At 41.3% G+C, this 26,938-nt stretch overlaps 1 protein-coding gene across 36 annotated transcripts in view; it reads right to left on the bottom strand.

Moving 5' to 3' along the window:
- RIMS1 (regulating synaptic membrane exocytosis 1) overlaps positions 1-26,938 on the bottom strand; it is a 350,422-nt gene that overhangs the window by 167,570 nt on the left and 155,914 nt on the right. For 34 of the 36 annotated variants that reach the window (XM_056856567.1, XM_056856570.1, XM_056856592.1 and 31 more), the window contains exons 4-5: positions 15,373-15,713; positions 12,877-13,739 (exon numbers count right to left, since the gene is read on the bottom strand). In XM_056856567.1, the coding sequence (XP_056712545.1) occupies positions 12,877-13,739; positions 15,373-15,713 (1,204 nt within the window). Of the gene's footprint in view, positions 1-1,104; positions 1,180-12,876; positions 13,740-15,372; positions 15,714-18,245; positions 18,471-26,938 lie in introns of those variants that run through there. The other 2 variants (XM_056856586.1, XM_056856598.1) reach the window with 2 other exon arrangements.

Raw genomic sequence — 26,938 nt, 5'->3', positions numbered from 1 at the left:
GGGGGGCTTTCCTAACTTAAAGCTCCTATCCCTTGTGGCATGCCAAATCAAACTGAGAGTATGCATATGTGAAAAACCAGTGCAACTGTCAAAGGCTAGCACCCAAGCATACCGGAAAGAAACGTATGGGGTTTATTGAAAGAAAACCGTATACAAGGAGCTCCAGTATAGGTTCATCTTTAGACACAAATTTCTCTTTCTCTTATCTTCATCTGCCGGGGATAATTTTAAAAACACACAAATATAAACCCTTTGGTCATAATGGTCAAAAGATCCTTTAACAAGAATGTTGAAGAAAACTGCCTCCATTATATTATGTCCCAAACAACTTGTATATTTTTACATATTTATCTGTATGGTATTTACAGACACTGTGCTAATTGTATTGGGTTGGAATAGCCAGAGCTTGGGTAGGCATCTGTGGCTTCATGAAGCTGAGTTGCTTTGTATCGTGCCAAATAACAAATGCATAAATATCCTAGTCTGTAAATTACATAAAATTAAAAGGAGATGACTTATCTAGACATGGTGTATTAAAAAGATTTTCCAGCAGTATACCACATGATAATAAATAGGCTATGTATTGCAATTGGAGTTAAGGCTATGAAATTTACTAACCACAACATGACTCAGGAGATGCAGGACACATCAACTCTCTTCTGCCAAACAGATTAGCTAAAAATAATATATCTGAATGATTATTTGTTCCCTGATCATGAACACCTTCGAAATCCTTACTCATTCCATTCTGCAACATGCAATATTATTTATGACTAAGGACAAAATTTCTAGCAATTCAGAAATACATTTAACATGTTTTTATCATTCTAAAAACGCATTCATGGTTGAAAACGTCACACCAGAAAATATCAAACCATATTTCTTTATATATATATATATATATAAATCTGAAATAAGTATCTCGGAATTTAAGGAACCGCCCCCAAGAGCAAAATAGCTTTGTACTTACAACCCAAAAAGCCAATAAACGACTGCTGATACTTCATATTTGCAAACTGAGACCCTTTCAAAACTCAGCCTTATTGCTAATATTATTTTTGTAGTCATTTACAACATCTCATTCTGGCAATACTACTGGATTACCTGTCCCTGAATGCAACGTGTGAAGGAGAAACTGAAGGAAACCAGCAAACATAGCAGCATCAGCTCAGAGTGCCTAAATAAGCAGAACCAGCTTCAAGCAGACTGCTGAATTCCAGCCTGTCACTGTAGCAAGCCCTTAACCGCGACCAGGAGAGGGGGAGAATGCCCCACACAAACAAGAGCAAAAGCCGTAAGAAGTCTGGTAGTCCTTGTCTGCTGACTCTATGCCAAATTATTCTGCAATGTCAAACATTCTACGCTGACACCAAGCAAGGCCGTAAGAACCACTGCCATCAATTCAAATCTCTGCAGTATGGAGACAGCATCGATTCCCGCATTCATCTATACATGCTCAGTGCAATGCTAAAGAGCCACTCTGACTATGGGGGAATCCTTAATGATTTTAGGAGACTTGCATTGACTGTCTCATGAAGCAAGATGCAAAACACTGCTTCTTCCCCAAAGAGAATGGAAAATAAATGTTTTATCCACTGGAACCTGACACAGAGAAATGCTATGCAGAAGCACAAACATCAACACAATCAATAATAATGCTGCAGCCATTCTTTCTGTTTATCACAATCAGGCTGAATTTTACCAAGCAATTTAATTACAAGGCCAAGTAGAAAGCCATTCATTCAAAGGAAGTTACCAAAGCTTTCTGACTAGTACTAGAAAGACGACAAGCCCCTATGGATAAAGACCACTCCCCCACCAGCACACAGGCTGCCTGTTTCAAAGATGGACTAGGGATCAATGTTTGATGGTTATTTCTCCAAGTCTGCCAAATCAGGCTGCTGCCAAAAGGTAACAGATATAAAATTTGTTTTCCACCAGCAAAGAAGGAGGGTCAGTTTATGCATATTCCCTCTCCCACTGTAGACTGCATATTCCACCAAGTGCTATTCATATGCTTCCCCCAACATGCAGGGGCAGCATGTGAAGGAGCACTGGGACACAGTGGTAGAGGGGACATGGAAATTTCCATTCTTCTCACTGAGCTCTACTTCAGTACCCTGGATCCAAAGCATTGTCTGTTTGGTGCTCCTTTACGTCTTAGGATGCATTTCTATGCACAGTGAGAAAGAGAGCAGAAGCAGGTGTAAGGAGACTTGCAATATCTGTCCTTGCTGCTCCATTTGGCTGGCTAACTCGTCCTCCTTCCTGAGCCTAGCCAAGCCCTACTCTAGAGAATAGAGCAACTGTTGATGGAGTTGATGGATACCACATGTTGTGGTAAATTTACTGCACCCTTATAACTTACAGATGCTAATCTGCCTACTTGAGCCTCCTCCCCATTCTTCCTTGCTCCCTGAGCCTTGCATTCCTAGGTTTTACATCCTGCAATCTTCTGCAGCTTCGGAGACCATGACACTCATCCAAGCTTTTTTCACCCTACTGTCTCTCTCTATATCCTATTCTTCTGGAATGGCCAGCCAGACTTCTTTGTCCCACTGTTCCATTGAAATGCTAGCCCCACTAACCCCCCCCCACACACACACTTATGCCCTATATTCCATAGCTCCATGTATGTCTTGGGATGCTAAGCACTTTTGAGACACAAAAAAAAAAAGATCAAAGACTTGTTAAAATAGAAGTTACTTTGTCCTTCTACCTACCCCAGTCCCTTCCCATTCCCCATATTATTTATTTAGAGATAAAGCTACCATTGCAGCTTCTAACATAAAAATAATGCAATAATGAGTACCGACTAAAGCCAGTGTAAATAACCCTAACCCCTACATATGCCCTCTAGTTAATCTCTTCTGCTGAGTCCTGGTTGCCATCTGGTCATCTCCACCATTCAGCCTCTCTCACATCTCTTCTGGCTAAAACCCTAGTGCAAGGATGCCCCAGATCCCCTTGGCCTATTCTGTCACCAAGATATTATCAGACCTCTTTTCACCAGTAAATTCCTACAACATATCATTCCCTCAACTTCACTCTTCCAGCTATACGTTAGCTCCATACAACCCGGTTTGCAACCTCTGCTTTTCACCGAACGTCCTCTAAAATGAATGATATTTTCACTACCAGATCTCAAGGGCTGCACATTGTCCATGTTCGCTGGACCTCTGCATGACCAGTGACATACAACCATCTTCTCCTGCTTCTCTGTCACCAAGCCTTGGGTTTCTGCAACTCTAATTTCTAATGGCTGTTTTATCTGTTGCATATGCAGCACTTCCACTTGGAGACTTTCCTCCTAGGCCATCCTTCTCTCTGCCAAGGTTTCTGGCTCCTAAGCAATATTCTCACCACTTACTGTCCCAGGTTGATTTTATCAAACACTATAATTTTTATACCCTAAGGACAGCCAGATTTCCCACTGTACCTTTCGCTCTCTCTATGCAATCTTGCAACTCCAACTACTGGTCTTACATTTCCTCCTGCATGTGTCATCACCATTACAAACTCAGTATATCCAAGACTTCTGGATCTTATTTTCCCTTTCAAGCTTTCCTTTCCTCATTTATCTCTATATCTGCTGGCTTCATCATCATCATCCACCACCCTATGGACCTGCCATGTAGCCTTGCCTTCATCTTTGATTCCTGCTGCTCCCTTGCTTCTCTTGTTCAATTCATCATCATGACACTGAAACCTAGAAGAGAAGGAGGATCGTTTTCCACCCCACTGATTCCCAAACATTAGAATAGAATTCCTTCTTCTAGCTTACTATAGGGAGGCAAACCAAATACTACAGGACAAGGCTGGTCCATTCATATCTCTGGGTTATTGTTGTTTTTCTTTTTTTTCCCTAGTTCACAGAAAGGAATACATTTTAAAATTGGACAACTAGCAAAGTGAATATTTTAAAAAGCAAGCATAAAACAAATGTTGTGCTAGCATTAAGGAATAATCCAAATTTAAGGAAAAGCAGGGATGCAACAGGGCTCCTTGAACATTAAAGAACCTTCAAAGAAGCCAACACTTACAGTCTAGTGCAATTGTACAAAATATTAACCTTCACACATCAAACTGCCATTTCAGGAACAAAGCTAGGCTAGAATCCTTTCTCCTGACATCTCATTTTAAATAAAGCATGGATTGGGGGAAGGGGGTGTAGAGGAACATTCAATAATGCAAGCTCCATCTGCAGTCAGAAGCATGGCCCAGACTCATGATTACCACCTCGTTTAGAACTAGGCCAAACTCACTACACATTTTTTAAAAGTCATATATGTCAAAATCTGCAACCTCCCCTACAACTCGGAACATATGAAAATCAGGCCACAGCATCACCCTTGACCCACTTTGAAATCTCAAGCAAACAAACAACCCCGCCCCCCAAAAAACAATCAAAGTACTACAGTCAGGTTATAAATAAACATACATGTTTCACGGTTCTGTTCATTCGAAAAGGATGTTTAGCCATTAGGAACACTGTATTATTTATTGTTCAGTTTTAAAAGTAGATAATCCTGGCTAAATAATCAAGGGTAACATTTTTACTATGCATAATAATTGTCAACTAGTATTTTCCTGTTACATAACTCCAAATGGTACAGACTGAGACCTGAGAGATGATGGAGACAGTGGGGGACTGAACAGACTGTGCAAAGTCAACTTTCATTACACAGCAGTGCTTTTATTCTTCTTGTGACCTGATTTGCCCTTACTGAAAACAACTGGCAGTTTTTATATAATATTTAATACTTTTCTAATATTGCCGCAGGCAACATGACCTAATCCTTATCACCACTTTCTAGGCCAAGCTACGATTAGACTCTTGATGGCACAGATAAGGGAAATCTGGACAACATAGGTCGATATTTATTTTATTTCTGCACATAAAACACAGAATGCAGGGCACTGAAGTGAACAAAGTTCTGCATTCCCACAGAATCTAAAAGTTTCTAATGGCAGTCAAGCTAATTAAGAAAAGGCACCAATGCTTCACTGGAAAAATGTTTTGGGATATCTCCCAAAGTAATAGAAAGAACTACCAAGAAGTTAAGATGGGACAAATGTTGGCTGGGCTGAGGTTTCAAAATTTTGCTCACCTGATGCCCTTCCCTCTCAAGGTATTTGTTCATGCCTTAGTTCCCAACTGGGTGAAGTGGTTGCAAAATTAGGGTTGAAGGGCTAATTACTAACATGCGGCAACATCATGACCACTACTTTCCCCCCAACCAAAGTGTGATAATATTGCACCAGCATTAGGAAGGCTGCAAGACAAATCCTTCTGCAATGTACAACTCCTCACCAACAACGTTTCTCCTGCAGGAATGTGCTGAATGTTGATGTCGTTAGAAATCCTAATTTTAGAATGATTTGCTGTGAATTTGTGACAAGTAATAGTATCATAAACTAAAGCTAAATGTAGGTGAGAAAAACAAATAGTTACAAACAGAACTATTAAACTGTGCTTTTGTTTTGCATCTAAGACTCCAACTTCTTTGGGACTAGTGTTGGTTGTTAGCTGAAAATTCTAGTGAGACCAAGCTATTTTCTTAATTCAGGTATCCAAGATGGCATTGATATAGCTGGTTCTATAGCTGCCACCAGACTAGAATTTTATGTACATAAGTGATCCCAAGGTAAACATTCAGATAAATTCTTTTCTATCCACATTTTATCTCCATTAATTACTTTATGTGTAATCATTTCATGCATCTCACAGAAAAGTTATTGATAATGCAGATAAAAATATTCAGTTCTCTCTATGTGTTGCCCTCCAATCACACAGATAGAGGCTGATCTCTCACCTTCACTCAGCTGTAGCAAACCAAGTCCATACGGTTGGGGGTAATCAATTACAAAGCAATAACCAGACTGTCCCGCCAAAGCAGGGGTTCTTTAAGATTTGGAGGCAATGAGCACACTGGTAATTGAAGGAAAATCAACAGTTTAATTACCAAACTACACATTCAGCAGGCAAAACAATACAAAGTAACTCAGAGCAATACCACGGTACATGAGTGTCTCTCTCTCCTTCTTGGGTGCAGGGGGCTTCTACACAGATCAGGCTGGATGCTGTGGGACAGGACTGGTGATTCTGAGATCTCTCTGGATGCTGCACAGGGAGCCCCCTGCACCCAAGAAGGAGAGAGAGACACTCATGTACAGTGGTATTGCTCTGAGTTACTTTGTATTGTTTTGCCTGCTGAATGTGTAGTTTGGTAATTAAACTGTTGATTTTCCTTCAATTACCAGTGTGCTCATTGCCTCCAAATCTTAAAGAACCCCTGCTTTGGCGGGACACAGACAACTATTAAGGACAATTACAGTGCAATCTTAAAAACACTTTCCTGGGAGTAAGCCCCATTGAATAGGCAAGAATAGGGTTCTGAGTAACCTGCTTAGATTTGCTGTCTTAGACAAGAAATGTGATTTTCTTTAGGTTCGTAAAGTTATCTAGTACAGAGAAAACATGTGCAAACTAGAAATGGGAAGCTTTAACATGCTGAGGTTGTTCAGATGCATAACAGCGCAACCCTAAGCTGGCTTCCATCCTTCTAAGCCCCCTGACATAAATGTAGGGTTGCCAGGTCCCTCTTTGCCACCAGAGGGAGCTTTTTGGGGTGGAAGCTGAGGAGGGCAGGTTTGGGGAGGGTCTTCAATGCCAGAGTTCAATTGCCAAAGCGGCCATTTTTCTCCAGGTGAACTGATCTCTATCGGCTGGAGATCAGTTGAATTAGCAGGAGATCTCCTGCTACTACCTGGCAGTTGGCCACCCTACTTAAATGGGCATAGAAGGATTTAACTCTGTTTAGGATTGCACTATAATTTTGTCAGCCCCCATCTATGTGTGGCATGTTTTAGAAGGTACATGGTCATCGTTTACTAGACCACAGATATGTAAAGAAATAAGTACACATAAAATCTAACAGCTGAAGATATTTTATAGCCAGAAAACTAATCCTAAAAATCTCCAGCCATATTCTGGAAAATATCAACAAGTCGTAACATTGAGCTAGTGACTCATTAAGATAAACATATTGCTCCAGCCTTTCATTTCCCAGAACATTTACTTCATGTTCCAGTCTCTCTCTTCCTTCAACCCCTTACCCATGCCACACAAGGAAGAGGGACTTCCTGATGGCTCTATCCACTATCCTGGTTACCAGGCCTAGGAATAAAAATGTAACTTCCACAAAGGAAAAGCAAACAGACCAGCAGAAACATTCAACTATAGTCTTTTATCTGTATATTGTTTTTAAAAATAGTATTCCCAATCTCCAGGTAGGGCCTGGAGATCTCCAAGAATTACAACTGATCTCCAGACTTCAGAGATTAGATCACTTGGAGAAAATGGCTGCTTTGAGGGAGCCCTCTATGGCATTATATCCTATTGAAACCTCTCCCCCGTCCCAAATTCTACCCTCCCCAAGTTCCACCTCCAAATGTCCTGGAATTTCCCAACCCAGAGTTGGCAACCACAGGAAAAAATGATTTAACTTCATAAATAAGAAATCCACAAGGGATAAAAAGCAAGCAGAAAGTAGATGGAAATAGTGGAATAAAAGAGAGAGAAAAGAGAAAACATGACGGAAAATGTGCGAAAGTGAAGATTTCTCAAATTGATGGGAATGGTTTGGCTGAGCATGAGAGTATCTGCAGAACTGCCAGTGGTAATTAGAGCTAGGGCCTGTGACTGTACCTGGAGGTGCAGGAATGAGTGATGGCAGCTATTAGCATTGATCTTTAAAGTCATAAACTGATTTCTAATCATTTCTCTTAGTGCTAGTAGATTAGAGGGTTGCCTGGTTCATCCAGCCATACAACACGACAGTTCTGTGAACTGCAACTGTTGAGAAATCCAGCTTCAGGCTCATAGGACCACATACATGACAGCTGTGAGAAACAATTGGAAAATCTTATCCTGTATCAGTGATCTTTCCAGACTCGGGACCCATCCTTAATACCATGTAGCAGCATGGGACCCAGAAGCTTGAAAATATATTACCTGAATTTATGTGACATCATAACGTTGTGACAGGTAGAGGAGGAGCTAATCTCTGAACCTGCCTATACTAAAAAATAATTTTGAGTGACCTTGCCACTTTGCCGTTCCTCTCAGCATGTATGCAAAGAGAGGCTACATGATACCTTTGTACTCCAGGTATGTACGCTACAAGCAGTTGCTTATAAAACCCAGAAAAAAGCAACAGCTTTATAGGAACTCATGACCCAGGACATGAGGATATGTGACCCACTTGTGGGCTCTAGATGCAGAAATTATACAAGCAGAAGAACTTGTTTAAGTGATGCTTCAATCTGAGATACACAGGCTGAAGCCTCATTAGAGGTAGGGGAGGGAGACAGTAAAATGTTAACCCTAGTTTCTACAGCAAGAAAGAAAGGTGTCTTAGGTGAAGGCTGCCTTCACATGTTACTTACATTTAGGAAAACATATGAAACCATGTGAGCTTAGGGTGTGAAAATGGCACAGGCATATTTCATTGTGGTGCACTGACTAAGAAGACAAATGCTTTCACCATGAGCATACGCAATAGCATATATGTGCACAAAATCAAACAAGTCATCCCAAATCATGACCTATACACAGGTTTCATGATCTTTCCTATAAATAAGTATTTCCCTTCTCTCTATCTCCCTCTAAGGACACATGAATCAACGGAAGAAAGCTTGTGCTCTTCTTCCAAGCCTATTTGACTGAGAGATTTTCATATGGGCACTAAATGCAGAAGAAAAATGTACATCCCCCAAATCCTAGCAGCAAGGACACTGCTGTGGTAGTATTCCAGGTGCCAAGTAGTGGTCTGCACCACAGCTTATGTCTCCCAGCCACCACAGGGTTTAGAGTCTCTTGGCATCAAGTTTACAGAAAATATTGCCATGTATTTCCTAGGATGCCCTCAGGAGTATGCTGAAGCTTCTAGGCTTGGAAAAATAGGAGGTATGGACTGGGGTGGGGATACAGTTCAATCTCAATTCAAAATGGAGCTGGAATGGGGTTACCCATCACTTTGCAGAAACATTTGGACCTCCTTATGTGGGCTCAACCAGCTGACTTCACTTCCATGTGTTTTTTGTTTTTGTTTTTGCTAGATTAACAGACATTGTGCGGATATCAGAGGGAACTTCATCCCAGAAATGTGCTTAGATAGGATCTGAATTGATCTGTCCATGTTTCAGTTCCTCCATTTTTATTGCATTGCACTTACATACCAATTGGGCTCTCCCTTTAATAGTTGAATGGAATGATTTATACCCCAGGATGAAAATGTCACTTTGGGCTTCCTATCAGCAGTTGTTCTCATTAGCAGGCATCCCGTCTCACTACCACAGCCCCCTTTTAAAGCAGAGGAAGCCAAAAGAAGAAGATGCTTTCTATATCAGGAGGATTTGAATTAGCCCCACAGGTTCTTTGGTTATTCAGTATAAAAAAAAACTACAGTCACCATTTATTTAACCAGGAGAAAAATTATTTTAAGGTCACTTGATCCATGAGCAAAGCTAGTGTTTAAATAAGATTGATGTGCTACATATTACCATTGGTATTTCACTGGATAGGGCAACACTTCAAAGAATCATACTAGGTGTGGATGTCCCCATAACTCTCCAACTGCTTATCCCCTTCATGTGTTACATATTTTAGCTGCACATGCAGGCCGAATGAAAGGGATGAAGCATGAACATGACAAGTATTTGGCAACATTAGCATCTTATATCGTCCATTCAACAGGGAGCAGCATTCTATGGAGAAGGGGAAAAAAGGTAAAGGTAGTCCCCTGTGCAAGCACCGGGTCATTACTGGCCCATGGGGTGACATCACATCCCGATGTTTACTAGGCAGACTATGTTTACGGGTTGGCTTGCCAGTGCGTCCCCCAGTCGTCTACACTTTACCTCCAACAAGCTGGAGAAGAAAGACAGTTGTAAACCTGAGTTCGAAGTTATATAATGCAACAGAGGACAAATGATGTATGGGTGTGCACATGTGTGTTTTAACCCTTTCCCTGCCAGCTGATCATCATTTCAATATTGCCCCAATTTTGAGCAGATAAATGGCTGCTGGTGGTGACAAAGGAGAATGTAATTTGGCCTTCAAGTAGCTGTGATTGTTTTTAGATCAGAGTGAAATAAATGTGTTTGTGTATGTTTGAGACAGAATGAAAAGAAATTGGCTTGGGGGAAAGAGGCCAGAGGGTGTTCATGTATTTCCCTTTATTCCATTTTCCTAAATCTCATTCCACCACAGTCCTTGCTAAGGAAATCATAAAGGTACCAAGAAGGTGCCTGTATATTTTACCCTATAGGGCAGACACAACCTTTATGAAAGCGATTTAGATCAGGAAAATTGTTCAAGGAAGGTTTAAAAATATGTTTTCTCCAGATCCCCTGATATGATTCACTGCCTAGTCTGTCTACTTTGATCTAATTAATAAAATCCAGAAGATTCTCATCAGAGATCTCTTACGACATGTTTTGTTTGACCCTTAGATCCTTCATTCTTTAATATTACAGCACAATCCTAAGGGGGGTTTTAGTTCTGGCACAGCTGGGGATGGTGCAGGCGCGCCTTCCCATGATCAGTTGGAGCCGCCGTGGCGAGCGAGCCAATTGGGAAATTCTCCCAAGCCCCATTGAACTACTCTATGCAGTTCCATTCTTGCAGGCATAAGTCTACACGGGCAAAAGGCGGTGCTCCTGGGGCAAAAGGGCTTAGGGAGATGACTAGTGCCAGCCCCGTCCCCCGGGATGTCCCCTTTGGTGCTAGTGTGAGCCCCTACATGCAGCTGCCGTGCTTTTCCCCAGTGCCAGCGTGAGTGGCCCTGCCGAGTTGTTTTCTGTTGCCCCAGAAGGTTGGACCAGAACCAACGGGTTAAAATTAAATCAGAAGAGTTTCCATCTAGACATTAGGAAGAATTTCCTAACAGAGCGGTTCCTCAGTGGAACAGGCTTCCTCGGGAGGTGGTAAGCTCTCCTTCCCTGGAGGTTTTTAAGCAGAGGCTAGACAGCCATCTGTCAGCAATGCTGATTCTATGAACTTAGGCAGTTCATGAGAGGAAGGGCATCTTGGCCATCTTCTGGGCACTGGGTTGTGTGGGGGGGAGGTAGTTGTTAATTTCCTGCATTGTGCAGGGGGTTGGACTAGATGACCCTGGTGGTCCCTTCCAACTCTATGATTCTATGCATCGGTGTTAGCACCCCCCCTTAGGATTGTACTGTTAGTGAGCATAAATATGTTTGAGTGTTGCAAACATCAAGCACCAAGGCTTAATTCTGGACCCTTACATTCAGTTTTTACCTGTAAAATATAAGTATTGTGAATGTGAGGTATAGTTTTGAAGATATTTTCCTTGTAAAATTCGTGTTTGCTCTCAGCTACACATTTTTCAAACCAGTCTTTCAAAATTTCAACTGTAAATGAAGGCATGAAAGTATCTGCATCAAAGGCCACAAGCTGCATCATTTACATGAGTTTCAAAAACAGTTTACAATGAGGCGTGAAAGGCTGCCATTCAAAGATGGGGGTGGGGGCAGGGGTAATAAAAAATCTTGCTGGACACATCCAAGTCTTCAGATATTTCAAAACAGGTTGCCTGGTTATGGCCCAAATTAGGCCTGGACTACACTTGCAGCACAATGAGGTGTTAGAATGGGATGCACTTAGAGTTGCCAGCCATTGGCTAGCAACCAGTGGGAGAGAGAGGGTGGTGAGGATGGGGGGAATTTCTAGCAGAATCCCAAAAGTGATGTCACCATGTTACACCAGCACAGCGACATCACTAACAGGTATTTGCCAGAAGTGATATCATGCCACTGATGTGATGCTGATTTTCCTGGGCATTTGTCTCCTACCACCCAACTGAGAGGCAGCAAGCAGAGTTGGCAGAGGCTGGGAGGTTTCCCTATGTATAGCATTTGAGACTGCAGATGAGGATATCAATATATCTATTTCCAGCGTGCCTACATCTGTGGATATTGAAATCTGGAGAATGAAGCCATGATCAGACAAGACAGATCTTTTTACAAGCCTGAAAAGCCTCAGGTTTGCAGAAAAATCTGAAATCTTTTTAAAAAGATACATTTGGGAGTTAAAACCCTCCAAAATGATAAAAGCAGCACCTGTAGCTCTAACAAATGTATTATGTGGTGATAGAAGCAGCACCTGTAGCTCTAACAAATGTACACTTTGGCCGTTGCTAAACAACCACAGCAGAATTGCCAGTGTTCAAACCTTGACTTCTGTCAGTAAAAGGCAAGGGGAAGAGGCAAGGTCCTTTTTAGTGCTGTTTTGGCATTTGAGGGAGGACACATTGGGGCCCGGTTTGGCAGCAATCACCAGATAACTTGCTACAACATGACTTGCATGACTCACCCAGGTCCGGCTGTTTGCTGCTGTTCAACAGCAGCCACCTCACAATAGTCAGTGGGGGTGCAGCGGGAAGAATTTCGGATTAGAATCTGGGAGACCAAGGTTTGAAACCACACTCCACCATGATTTCTCTACCAGCACAAATATTACTTCTAGGGAACCGATTTACATGAAGCAAATGGCACAGAGTGGAAAAGGATTAAGCTCCTCTTGCCCAGCACTGGGGTCGCACTCAAAACCGCCCCCATAAACTGTATTTGGAAAAGATGAAAGAGATAGGAGATCCAATCACAGATCTCCATCACCTGATAAAGTTTGGCCATTATAGTTAAATACTACGGGGGTGAGGGGGAGACTATAACCCTAACTTAAGATCCTTTTCTTTTGACACAGTGTCAGTAAATCATGACAGGAGACAAAATATTTTCCACATATAATATATACGGATTTATAACATTTTTTAAAAAAAGAACTCTTACCTTTTTCACTGACACTTTCACTTTCTATTTCCACGTCATCACAACTGGTATATTCAGGTGTTGACGCTCCTTCTTCCTCAGAGCTGCTGACTGACATTTGCCTTTTCTTTCCACCTCGCTTCGATCTATGAGGCTTTGGAGGAGATGGTCGCACTGATTCTGACTGGTCAGAACTAAGGGAATCATTCCTTAGCATGGTCTCCATTTTCTCCCGCTTTGCTTTCCGAATGAGAATAGCAGAGCTAGGATCTAGGTTTTTTTGAAAGGGATCATGGTTTTTTGATTCTATGTGCTCTGGAGGAAGCACACTATGCCTGGGAGTTGATGGGCTATGATTAGCTAATTGTTTAGAAATGGAAATTCTTACATCACCTGTTCTTTCTATCGAGTATGCTCTCTGAGTATCCAAGTGAGATTTTGTGTCCTGAGTTCCTTGCAACTGAGATTGATTTCCTAGTTTATTCTCAGATACCTCAGATTCCTCGACTTCTGTATGTGGCAAGGCAACATCACTGTGTCTTCTTTCATGCCGCGCTTTTGAAACTTTTGCATGCATACGCATTTGTTGCTCCTCGGGGTGTGGTTTCACAGGATACCTTGCTAGATTGGGATCACTCCTGTATCGAGTGTGATATTCATCTTCTTTCCTTTGCTTCTCTTCCTCTATAGCCTTGCCTTCCTCAAATTGTTTTGGAAAGTCCTGAGACCTCCCTTTCTCTAATCTTCTACCATCACGTCTTTCTTTACATTCCCTCTCATCTGCTTGTCCTTCACCCTGCTGAAGTGAGGATTTGGGCACACGTTTGCGCTCACCTTTTAGACCTCCTTTCCCATTCTGTTCAGAACCCATGGATGCTTTCTTCCTGATGTGAAGGGGAAAAAATAGAAAAAGAAGGTGACAACTTCCAGACACCAATAAAATGGCAAGACACAAACTCAGAAGTGTATCTCTATTCATAAAAAACAAACTGTAGAAAAGGTTAAACCAAGGCTTTTGATGTTATTTAAACTTTTGCCAGTGTCATTACTGACTTCTCAACAATGTATTTCTCAAATTATAATGATTTTTTATAATAATCACTAAATAAATCAACTTTACTTTTGAGAATGGGCAATCTATTAAAAGTCAAGTCATTAAAGAGTTTATTTAACACCAGGCACTATGAGTCTAAATATTTGCACCAGTAAATTTCTCTGCTTTGCTACTCATATAAACAAATGAATGTATCTTCCACCTCCAGATAAATTTAATGGGCCTTTAAAAAAACTTGGGCCATCATTCTCACATTACAACATGTATGCATCTTCATTACACAAACTTTACTTGTGTGTATGAAATCATAAACTACGAAGCAGCTGTTAAGATATCTTTAGATAGAAATTTAACAGTGCCATTCTAAACAGCACTATACTCGTGGGCTTTAATGGGCTTAGAAGGGTGTAAACTTGCTTAGGAAGGTACTGTTACATTAATATCCAAATACTGCATTGCTGAGGACCTGAAGCAAGAAAATCTCGACTGTTGTTCAGAAAGCAATGTTCCTGAGTCAAGATTGTGGCACAGTTAAAGTATATCTGAACACAACTGCTCATAAAAAAACTAATTAATCTAAGAACTCTTCCCCCTTACCTTAATACCTTAATAATAACTACTGAGTCTTCTAAGCACCTCATATTCCCAGCCAGTAAAGAACAATGCATTCCTGGCTGGCCGGCCACCTTCGGTCAGTGGCTATGTTCTAAGGCAGCAGTGTGAACACACAGTACAGAACACAGCATACAGCCAAAGGACTGTTTGTTGATGTTACTGCCTCAGTTTCCACCACCAAAGAGACAGCCACTATTCATTTTCAAAAGAAACTGCTTTGGCAAAAAAAGGAAGCAGAGCATTCCAAGCGCATGCATGGTGCTTTAAAAGCATGCATGTCCATTTTTTTGGATTCCAGCCAGTATTTTTTTAAGCAGCAGATTTACCTTAAGTATTTGTGTAGGTCTGTTTTGGGTTCATCTAGTTCATTATAGACAAATATCATCAAATCATTGTCAAATAAGGACTATCCATTTCATAGAAATTTAACCATGCCCAAAAGGAGAATGAAATTTGTGCCTTAAAAAATCTTACCTATATGTTTGTAAATTAGTTTTAAAGCCTATCTGTTGGTTTGATGAGTAGGTTCTATGTTCCATGAGGACTCGAATTCTAATAATCGCTCAGAGTTTCCTTTAATCCATCACCATCCATATGGCTCTCAGTTCTTGGTTGCCGCAGCTATAATCCACCTGGGCATCCCCCTTACCACTGCTCTTGCCATAGTGCAAGGTGAGTAAGAACAGGGAAAGGTAACCCCCTTGCCTGTTACCCCCTTCCCCAGTGCTGAGCACATTCTGCTAAAGCATGACCAAAACACACTCAGCTTTTACATTTATGGCAAGAGTCCCCCAGTGTTTAAAATCACAGTTGCAGTCCTCCCCATAGTAATGTGGGCAAGGCATTACCTCTCTTTTGGGGGTTCGCTTCTAGATCTTGATGAAGTTTGCTTCTGCTCCAGGTCCATAGCTTGCTGTGATAGCTCTATGCCTTTCCTTCTGTCAGGCTGCACAATAGAGGCTATTTCCTGTGAAGAAGCGGCTGCTGTGCTTAGGGGTGTTTGGGACCTTGACCGTTCTTGAAGCCTTGCTTTCTTTTCTCTAGGTGCATCTGAACTGCCACCAGTAGCTGTATCACTCAATGTTCCATCCTGACTGGGAGCCGGTTGCGGACCACTTCCAAAAAACCACGCTCCAGATTTTGTTAAGATCTCTTGTTGCTTTCGGCATAAATTGCATACCCACATAACCTAGATTTTAAAAAAAGAAAGGAAACAGTTTGAGTACTGATTTCTAAAAGTCTTAATTGCCTAAACATTCAAGAAGAGTTGGTTTCCCTTTTGTATTGGTGCTCATGCTCAAAACATGCTTGTGGAGTGTGCTAGCTTTACTAGCTAGATCTGACCATATAGAAGAAAACATTTCATTTTGATTGCACTGGGCATTCATGTTTCATTACTAATGTAACTTGCAGTAGTCCCAGTATTGTAATTGTGTAAGGCCCCATGTTACTGAAAAGTTGGCACACTTGTGGAATTAGTTTATTTTTGTTTCGTTTTTTAAATACCAACCAGTTTAGATACCAACCAGTTTTCACATATGATGTGATATGATGTAAAGCTGAACTTTGGGTTATGATATTCAAAGACAGCATTTTATCCAATTCATTAAGGGTTATTAAAGACTAAGCAAATGTAGATGAATTTTGGTGCCCTTCCAATTGAACATCAAATTGCATATATACCCAAAATCAATTGACTACATTTCCCTCTTTCCCCAGTGTTATATGCACCAAGCTTATGAATTCTACTGACTGAAATCCATATGTAATAATGAAATTAATAGACAGAAATTACATTTTGGGAGAAGAACAAAAAATAAAAGAAATATCAAATGCAAATCACAAAGAATGATTGCATGCTTCCAGCAAGGTTTCAAAACAAACCACCACTTGAATTCTAGGTCATTATCAGTAGATTTTAAAAATAAGAATTCTTTCAACAACACTGGATACCAGCAACATACATTAAGGGCAGCTGCTGGACCTGAGGATTAAACAGGGATGAAGGCATCTCTGTACTATAAGGGAGAACACAGCAAAGAAATGCAGAAATCCTATGCAGAATTACTTGGCGGTAAGTCTAATTAAAAATAAATCAATGTGAACATACTTGCCACAAAATAAAAATAAATATAAACTTAAAGACATTCCAAACTGAAAGCCATGCTTCCCACTATTTTTGTTTTTAAAAAAACACAAGAGGAAAAATTACATTGATGCAAACGCAAAATAAAAACACACAGTATACTTAGTAGTAAGTATATTAATAGAGATATAAATCAAATCCAATAAGAAAAAAGAAAATGAGAATTTTGTAACTTATCCATGGCAAAACATTAAATGTAAAACTGTACTGCTTCCCAAAAATGTTCCAAAACGTATAGTACAATCTCCTCTGTACTTCAGTAATAACCAAAGCAGCTATAAATCTTGCACAGTAATTGCAACTAGCAGCAGATGAACTAGAAAGAACTCTGCCTTCAATAAAGTTTACAGAAACATTGTGTTCCCCCCCATGATCAGAAGTAGATAATTTTATTTCCTAATCACACAAGAGAAGAAAGTATTAATGATATGAATTCCAATAAATTAGAAAATAGGAAATCTAAACAATATATTAGCCCAACAATAATGCAAACAGGTTTTATATAACTTAAAACAAAATCAAAAGCCCTAATGCGATAATAGGGACCATTATATAAAACAAAATCAAAAGCCCTAATGCTATAATAGGGACCATATCAGCATCCAACAAGGAAGCTAAAAATATTTCCATGGTTGCTGACTGTCTTTCCTTTATCCAGGGTAGCTTGAGACATGTTGGAAGGACAGAACACTGAATTTTTCAAGCTGAACAAACAAATGAATTCGAGTTTGAAATCTACGTATAAAATCAAACCAAAGCAAGTTAACTAACTAGCAGTCTCTGGATTCTATGTGTGAATGTATATACCCTGCGTCAAAAGATATTGCTTTTCACTAGTATCTGATTACACATCTAAAATCTGAAGAGCCAGGACAGAGTAAAAACAAGCAAGCCAATCCTGTTCCATTCTGATCAATGGGAGCTTTGCCACTTGCTTCAACAAAACGTAAATTGTACCCTAGATGCAGATATCCCAAAATTCATACGTTCACTTCTAATGTACACAATATTGTTCTGTTTATAATGAAAAATAGCAAGATGATTTTTTGCACTTTAAAGCAATTTCTAAGGATGTAAACTATTTTGAATAAACAAAGCTTTAAAATCCAAAATCAGTTTAATACAAATTATGATTTAATACAAATTATGATTTAATGTGATGCATTCATAATATAACTGTCAATATAATAGCATTCCTAATGAATTTGAAAGAAGTTAATATTTTTTAAACTATGCATGTTCATTTGTTATTTAATGTAGTCATATGCAGCTTCTTGCTGAATTTTTTTTCTCTTTGGGTGTAACTTTGCATCTTAAAGAAATATGACTGTAAACCTATGCAGTTACTAAACCTATTGAAATCCATGAGCTTAAACTAGAGTAACATGTAGGATTGATTGTACTATATAAGACCCATGCCCCAAGAATATGTGCCACTTTGCATATGTACACAAACATACAGTTCTAAAAATATCTACATAAAAAGGTTTTATCTACAGTAATTCAGAGCTACTAATTGAAGAATTTTTTACACACACATCACATAGATATGTAGGAAGTCTACATTATACTCACATGGAAGCTATGCTTCCTTCTCTGTTTAGAATTCTCTTCAGAGCTTAGTTTAAAACATGCTATGTTAGCCTTCAGTTATATTCAGTCGAAAAGGGAGGAAAAAGGCATGTCCTTCTTCAAAGGAGGAAAAAATAAACCTTGAAGTGACATAACAGTTTCAGTGAGAAAGCTGCTTACTGAAAAACATTTTTAGGGAAGTATGTGGAGCAGGCAATCTAGCAGCACACAGGAATTATATCCTGATTGAAAATACTGGGCCGTGGTCCAAAGTAATCTAAACTAAAGCAGGTCTGTGTAATAACTTATCTTAACAATCCACAGATGTTAGGCAACCAAACAAACACGTGATGATGGATTATGGTCTCTTTAATGTGGCTTCTGGACCTCCATGCAAAGCACTGGGACCATGATGAAAGATTATACATTTCTGTATCCCACAGTAAAATGGATGGCCTTGTTATACTGAATAGGGGAGCAAAATGGGGTCATACAAAGAGATGTTTGGGCTTTCTGCATACACAGGGGACTTCCCAGCTACATGTAAGAATATTAGTTTGTCAATTAAGGAAAGAAACACACACAAATGGCCTAATACAGACTGAGCTTGCTGTCATCCAACAGGCATGAAATGTTGCGTGCTGGAGTGGGGCATTGGAATAGGGTAAATCTGTCACAGAATTACCACAATGAATCTTTGAATAGCTTTATCTACTTGTTAATATTTACATAGATTTTAAAGTTTAAGTTGTTGTGGTGGGGGGGCGGGGGGAGGGAGAACTCTGAAGCAATTGCCCATTGGACTGAAGAATGTCCAGTCCCCCACTCTAGCATCTCCTATGGATTCTTTAAACCCCAACTTCCCACAATCAGGTACAAAATGGTTGGTAGTGTGTAAACTATAGGCTCCCTAAAGATCTCATTTGGGAACCTGCTAGTCCAAGGCTGTAATTATTTATGACTAGGGTTGCCAACCTCCAGGTACTAGCGGGAGATCTCCAGCTATTACAACTGATCTCCAGTCGATAAAGATCTGTTCACCTGGAGAAAGTGGCTGCTTTGGCAATTGGGCTCTATGACATTAAAATCCCTCCTCAAACCCCACCCTTCTCAGCTCCACCCCAAAAATCTCCAGGTATTTCCCAGAGCTGGCAATCCTATTTATGACATGAGAAAAAAATCACCTTTTCATAGATATTTGACTAGAATATCAGGTAAGCAACCTATTTTTTTAATGGTCTCTCTGCATCACACTGATGGGCATAGACTAGCAAACTGAGCTCCCTGAACGTGGCCACAGGTGCTCCAGTTAAAGAGAAAACATAGTACCGCTTGGATGGGTAAGTCATCAGCTGCAACCCAAATGTCTGAATGGAATTAATTTTGGGGCACAGGTAGTTGGTGTTCATAACTGTGGTGAGGAGTCCCCCACTGGATACATCCACCTCTCTGATAGAATGAAGTGTATCTGTTATGTGAAAGGCTAAGTGCTTTATTATGCAGAAACCTACAAGTAAGTATCAGGGAAGAGTTATGCCATCTCTTGTTGCTGACCCAGCACTTAACTGGGTGGGGGTGTGTGACTGGATCTGGCTATCCAGTGCGTAACCCCAAAAACCCATCCCCCGACATACTATATACAGACCAGGACCGCTTGCTGAGTGACCTTGGCATGCAATTAAAGACACAGACAACTTTCTGGGAAGAAAACGGTCACAACGTTTATTGATTAAGGGCTCCAGTGTAGAAAAGGGGCTGGATCCAAGGCATTGGCCGACCTGCCTGCCAACCAGTGAATCTCTGATTCCCAGCCTGCCTGCTGGAGAGTAGCCTGGGATGGAAGTCTGCAGAACCCACTTGGATAGGAACCTGCTGTGTGTTTCCTCTGCCACCTGACAGGAGGCCACCCTGACAGCCCCCAAGCAGGGCATGTCCCATTTCAGGCCTCCCCCAAAATCCCTTATTGGGATCCCCAAAGTGAGGGAAAGGGGGCATGCAGGCCAGCTTTCCCCCCAAACTGGATCTGGATCCATGCAAACACTGCCAAAAATTGTGATGAAATTACGAGAAAGCAAAAGAACACAACAACACCCAAAACACAGGGAGGGAGGGCTGTACAGCCCATAAGCAAGTGAACCATGGGTGGGGGAGGGCCCCTTTTATTCCCAGCCGGCGGACCCGAGCAAAATTCCGGCCAGCATTCTGCTGGCTATACTTTGCCTATGATGAGCCCGCACCTAGGGCTGTGCACTGATTCCCCCCACCCCGGTTATTTTTTGGGTTTGGGTTTATTGAACCTGAAAATTTTCAAAAAATCCAGAAACCCTGGATTTTGCAAAAACTTTCAGGTTCAATAAAACCGAACCCGAAAAATACAGAAAAAATTCTGTGCAGATCTAACTGAAGCTTCCCCCGCCCACCGGAAAGGTGGGCGAGGGGGGGCTTCCTTAAGATCCATGCTGCCAAGCCTAGCAGCGTGGATCTAACGGAAGTCCCCCTGCCCGCCTTCCCGAGACTCCTGGGAAGGCGGGCGGAGAGTGCTTTGTTAAGATCCACGCTGCCAGGATTGTCAGGGTGGATCTTAACGAAGTACCCCCCCCCGCCCAGGGGTGGGTGGGGAGTGCTTTGTTAAGGTGGGTGGGGAGTGCTTTGTTAAGATCCACCCTGCCAAGCCTGGCAGCATGGATCTAACTGAAGCACCTCCCCACCGCCCACCTTCCAGGGACTCCCAGAAAGGCAGGCGAGGAGCACTTTGTTAAGATCCATGCTGCCAGGCTTGGCAGCACCCTATCCGCACCCAATTGGCCAATTTGTTAAGATCCAGCCCTACCTGCACCCAATTGGCCCATTTGAACCTGGGGGCGAACAGCCAGGTGGGAAAGTTCCAATCTGGGAAGACACTGTGGTAAGTCTCCCAGCTGCTCGGCCGAGCTCCCACTGCCTCCACAAAGGTCAGGGCTGACCGTGCAAGCCCTGTCTTACCCGGCACTGTCCCAAATCTCTCTCCCCACCAGTCTGGGCCAGCAAACAGGGGCCCATAGGTAAGTGTGGACCCATTCTTTTACCCAAAGTGACAGAAAAAAAGACTGTTACTTTACTGGACACAGCCGTTATGTCAAGACAAGAGGAGATAGTTCTTCTGACATTTAAGGATTATCAAGTGCATTATGTGTTTGTAGGAAAAGGAAATAATGTAGGAATAAGAACATGACTTATAAGAAAAAATAGCACCACTTTAGTCAGAAATGAGGTCTCATTTTGAAGTGAGAATAAAGTGTCCCTCCTGAGAGAACAGAGGGCAGTAACACCCAGAAGTACAATAAATGTATACCACAGGTGGTATGCAGTTCCAAGTACTTATCCTTGATATATGAAGACAAGTTGTAGAATGCATCAGGGATTAGAGACTGTAGTGGAGAATATAGTTAAACAAAGCTCCACAGCAACTATTTCACTAAAGGTTGAATGAACAGTGAGATGGCAGCCAAGAGATGAGTGCGCCAATACTAGAGACTGAAGATGGAGTAGGCATTCTCGGATGGAAGTGGATCCTATCCATGCTAAAAAGCAAAAATAAAGAAGAAAAAGTAAAAAAAAATGCTTTTTTTGGCACTCATAGGATCCAACAGTGGAATGGTTCCTGGTGTTAAGCAAGATCTCTCTGAAAAACCTCCAGGATTGAGTATAATATGTGCAGACTGAAGGGTTCCTGTAGACTGTCTAGATGCAGGACCCTTCTGCAATATTGACTCAGAGATCTGGCAATCTGGGTAGGCTGATATCATGACCTTGAAGAACTCCTGTGGATTGCAAGGGTGTGGCCAATACAGCCTCAGCAGGTTGTAGTCCAAACAATCCCTCATCATCTTTTCCTATGATCCTAGGTTATAAGGGGAACATGTGAGAAGGCACAGGAAAAGCAATATCCCAGCTGTCTCATAGGAATACATCTTCTAGGGACAGGTAACCTGCTTCTGCTTTGGAACATTAGCAACAGTACTTGGTGATGATCAATTTGTGGAAGCCTCCTAGAAGAAAAGATTGACCTCAGTTATCTACTGTAGGGTTCCAACATATGTGTCACTGGGCCCTGATAAGTGAATGTCTGAATGCTGTGTCCACTGCTACATGTATAATGAAAGAAGTGATGTTGGCCTCTAGACTGAAGCCAAAAGCATATCAGCGAGTTTGGGATCAAGAGCAAGATCAGAATGCTCAAAATGATGTTGATCTGGACAAACCTCAATGTTGCAATGAGGAAGCCAAAAGATTTCAGAGGCCAGCATAGGAACTGAGGGCCAGTACAGGAACCAAAGGGCAGCAGGAGTCTTTGATGCTGAATGGGAGTCACCCTTTCTCCCAGAAGTTTTCTTGGGCTTAACATGTTCCATGCATTTGAAAAGTGGCTGACCTGTCTATGACTGGTGATGCCTTGTGTTGCAAGGTGACACCACTTCACTGAGTCCTGTTTTGTTTATACTCTGAGATTCTTTGGAATTAAGATGTCTTGGGTGCAGGGAAAAGCAGCTAAATTGATATTAAAGAAAGGTCTCTTATTTAAAGGCAGGGCATCCAACAGGTACTTTCAAAGGAAAATCACCAACTAGCTGATCATATCACAACATCAATCATGCATCCTTTCATCAAACCTCTGAACACCTCACAGTGGTCCATGGCCAGAGGATACATGATTCGTGTACTAACACAACATGAAAGCAACATTGAAAATGGTGGCATTTCTGTTATGCAGCGTTAACACAAAGCACAAGTTAGCATTTACATTTTTTAATATTAAGCACTCCAAAGGAGAGAAAAGTATCCCTCAGCAATTTTCCATTTTCATTAATTAGTAGCATTAAAATTATAACATAATTCAATAAAAACGCAAACACATGATGCATATGTGCACATATAACTGCCCAGTGCCTATGACCTTCCCCCTCCAAATCTGCTTTGATTCACATTTTAGATCATAATGTGGATGTAGGCTCTTAACTCATATTGTGTTAGGATTGGAACTACCTTTACACAAAAGGTATCTCCATTATGTTTTATTTATGGCTTTCATCTAGTGCTTTGTCTAGTTATCTCAAATGCATTACTGCTAGTGCCATTAAAATCAGCATAAAGCTTGTCTGTATCCAATGGATTTTAAGTAGTTCAACTTCAATAATATCCCTGTATACCAGTAGCACTCCAATTATTGACCATAAATATTACAAATCAGCTTCTATACTTAGCACTGGTTTGAGTGCAGGTGGTTATTCTTTCAACTAATACAATTTAATTTTTGGAGAACAATCCTTAAAGTGCCTAGGTGCACCCCCTTCTATGGCTCTCAAATTAGAAACTGGTCTTTCACTACATATAAATTTGGCCTGGCCTTAGATTTAGTATCCAACTTGCAGATTTAGAATCCTAGCCCTTAGATTTAGAATACAACTTTTGTGCATCAGTGAGCAGAACAATTAGTCTAATGACGGGTCCTTATAGTTGGCTTAACCCAACAGATGAGAAATTGACTGCGTTGGGGCTTTTCCCTCTCTTTTTTTTAATTCAAGGGGCTAAGTAAAGCTATTTTAGTCATCAGTGACCATAAAAAGGATATTGATTTTTAAGAAACGTTGCCTAAAGCATGCAGAAAGTGTTCCTCCCTTCCATTCAGTTCAGCTCAATGAATGACAGAGCCAGATTACAGGATGATCTTGACAGGCTGGAGAATTGGGCTAAAACCAATAAAATGCATTTCAACAGAGATAAATGTAAAGTTCTGCATTTAGGTAGGAAAAATCAAATGCATAATTATAGGATGAAGGAGACTTGTCTTAGCAGTAATGTGTGAGAAAAGGATCTAGGGGTCTTAGTCGACCAAACACTGAACATGAGTTAGCAGTGTGATGCGGTAGCTAAAAAGGCAAATGTGATCTTGGGCTGTATCAACAGAAGTATAGGGTCCAGATCATGAGAAGTGATGGTACCACTTACTCTGCTCTGGTTAGACCTCACCTAGAGTATTGTGTTCAGTTTTGGACACCACAATTTAAGAAAGATGTAGACAAGCTGGAACGTGTCCAGAGGAGGGCAACAAAGATGGCAAGGGGTCTGGGACCAAGTCCTATGAGGAAAGGTTGAAGAAGCTGTTTAGCCTGAAGAGAAGACTGAGAGGGGATATGATAATCTTCAAGTACTTGAAGGTCTGTCATATAGAGGATGGTGCCAAGTTGTTTTCTGTTGCCCCAGAAGGTCGGACCAGAACCAACGGGTTGAAATTAAATCAAAGGCGTTTCCATCTAGACATTAGGAAGAATTTTCTAACAGTTAGAGCAGTTCCTCAGTGGAACAGGCTTCCTTGGGAGCTCTCCTTCCCTGGATATTTTTAGACAGAGGCTAGAAGGCCATCTGTCAGCAATGCTGATTCTATGACCTTTGGCAGATCACGAGAGGGAGGGCATCTTGGCCATCTTCTGGGCATGGAGTAGGGGTCACTGGGTGTGTGTGGGGGAGGTAGTTGTGAATTTCCTGCATTGTGCAGGGGCTTGGACTAGATGACCCTGGTGGTCCCTTCCAACTCTATGATTCTATGATTGCCATGCATTTACTCAAGCTAGATTTAATATGCTACCATCTACATTGATGATGATGAAGAAGAAGAGTTGGTTTTTATATGCCGATTTTCTCTGCCACTTAAGGGAAAATCAAACCGGCTTACAATCACCTTCCCTTCCCCTCCCCACAACAGACACCCTGTGAGGTAGGTGAGGCTGAGAGAGCTGTAACTTGCCCAAGGTCACCCAGCTGGCTTCGTGTGTAGAAGAGGGGAAACAAATCCAGTTCACCAGATTAGCATCTGCCGCTCATGTGGAGAAGGGGGGAATCAAACCCGGTTCTCCAGATCAGACTCCACTGCTCCACACCACTGTTCTTAACCACTACACCATGCTGGCTCTTCCTGATAACAGGAAGATATGAAAACATTCAATCTAATTGTAGATTTTGTCCCTGCATTGCTAACTCAATTAAACCACAGATAATAGGTGATGGGACTCTGCTAAAGTGATAGAGTTTTTTTTTTCTCCAAGCAGTGGACAACCATAACAGATCCTCTCACAAACAGCAGCATCTGATACATCCATACAGTAGGCCGAGTGGTGATTCAAAACCTGGATCTCTCAGACCCTAGTCTGAAACACTGGCTTTCATGAGGTGGCTGCTGTTGAACAGCCATGCAAGTCATGTGGTAGTAAGTTGCCCAGTGGTTGCTGGCGGGCCCAGCCCCAATGTTTTGGCCTCAAAGGCCAAAACAGCCCTGGAAAGAGCCCCCCTCCTCTCACTGTTTACTGACAGAATCCAAGGATTGAAGAGGAGGGGAACGGAGCAGGTATATATTACAAGTCAGTAGCCATTTGCCATCATCTGCCATCTGTACAGATGATTAATAATGACAGGTTGCCTATTACACAGGAGGATAACATCTGAAACCAGCCAAAGAAAAAGAAAAAAGCATGCCCAAACCGAAGAACCATGCTTCTTCATTCCCTTAATATTAATTACAGCTACATTTATGAATTCCAAGTTTGATCTTACATCACTGGTAGCAGAATATTTGTGGGTTCCTTTAAAAAAATCATTTTTCCTAGCTAAGAGTAAATTCATACCATGTCCACTTCTCCACAAATGTTCCCTTTCCTGTGCACAGCATATCAATAATGCTGCACAAAGCTGGGAGTACTAAATAAAAAAATGGCAGATATTGAAATACTACCACAGCAAGTTGTGCCGCATTTCACTTTGTAAAAAAACTTCAGCTCTTCACTTTATAGATTCTACAAAAAAAAAAAAAAGTATATACCTTGTGCCTTGGAAAGGTGCAAAGCCATGGAGGTTTGCCTCAGATGGGATGTTCTTTCCAGGGATCTCTCTCTACTCCCCCCCCCCCAAACACACACTCCTCTTTTCCCTGCCCCATTCAGGCCTGGAGCAATCAAGGGCATAAACTATGGTTGCCAGGTCACTCTTCGCCACTGGGGGGAGGATTTTGGGGTGGAGCCTGAGGAGAGTGGGGTTTGGGTAAGGGAGGAACTTCAATGCCATAGAATCCAATTGCCAAAGCTGCCATTTTCTCCAGGTGAACTGATCTCTATGGGCTGGAGATTAGTTGTAATAGCAGGAGATCTCCTGCTACTACCTGGAGGTTCTCAACAAGCACAGTACCTATGCTGAAAATAACGAGGTTGTGAAAACAGCAGCACGAAGGCTCACAATAATGTAAATATTGTATTAATTACTAATGAAAATAATTGTTAAAGAGCTTGGCAATATAATTTTTGACAATATAATTAGAAACAAAAAAGAAGAAAAAGCATTGCTTCATGCATATAATCAATTCAACACAAAGTAAGTACACCCAAAGCAAAATACATGTACACGGGCGAATTGCCCTCAAATGAGAAAAATGTTCCACTGACAAGTGGTAAAGAGTCTCTGTGGTGTACTTGATATATCAAGAAGAAGGTGATGAAGGAAGCCAAGAAGCCGAGACGACACCTCCGGTTTGGTATTCGTTTCGCATGTGCTTCTTCAGTCAGATGTTGCCATCATGTGAAAACTCTCTAGGCAAAATAAAGGCTTATATAACATAAAATCCATTGCTAAATATTTTCTGATATATAAAAAACAGAATGTTCTTACCATATGTC

This window comes from Euleptes europaea, chromosome 10 (genome assembly GCF_029931775.1).
Source record: "Euleptes europaea isolate rEulEur1 chromosome 10, rEulEur1.hap1, whole genome shotgun sequence".
Taxonomy (NCBI): domain Eukaryota; kingdom Metazoa; phylum Chordata; class Lepidosauria; order Squamata; family Sphaerodactylidae; genus Euleptes; species Euleptes europaea.
This window is presented reverse-complemented; position numbering and strand designations above follow the sequence as displayed.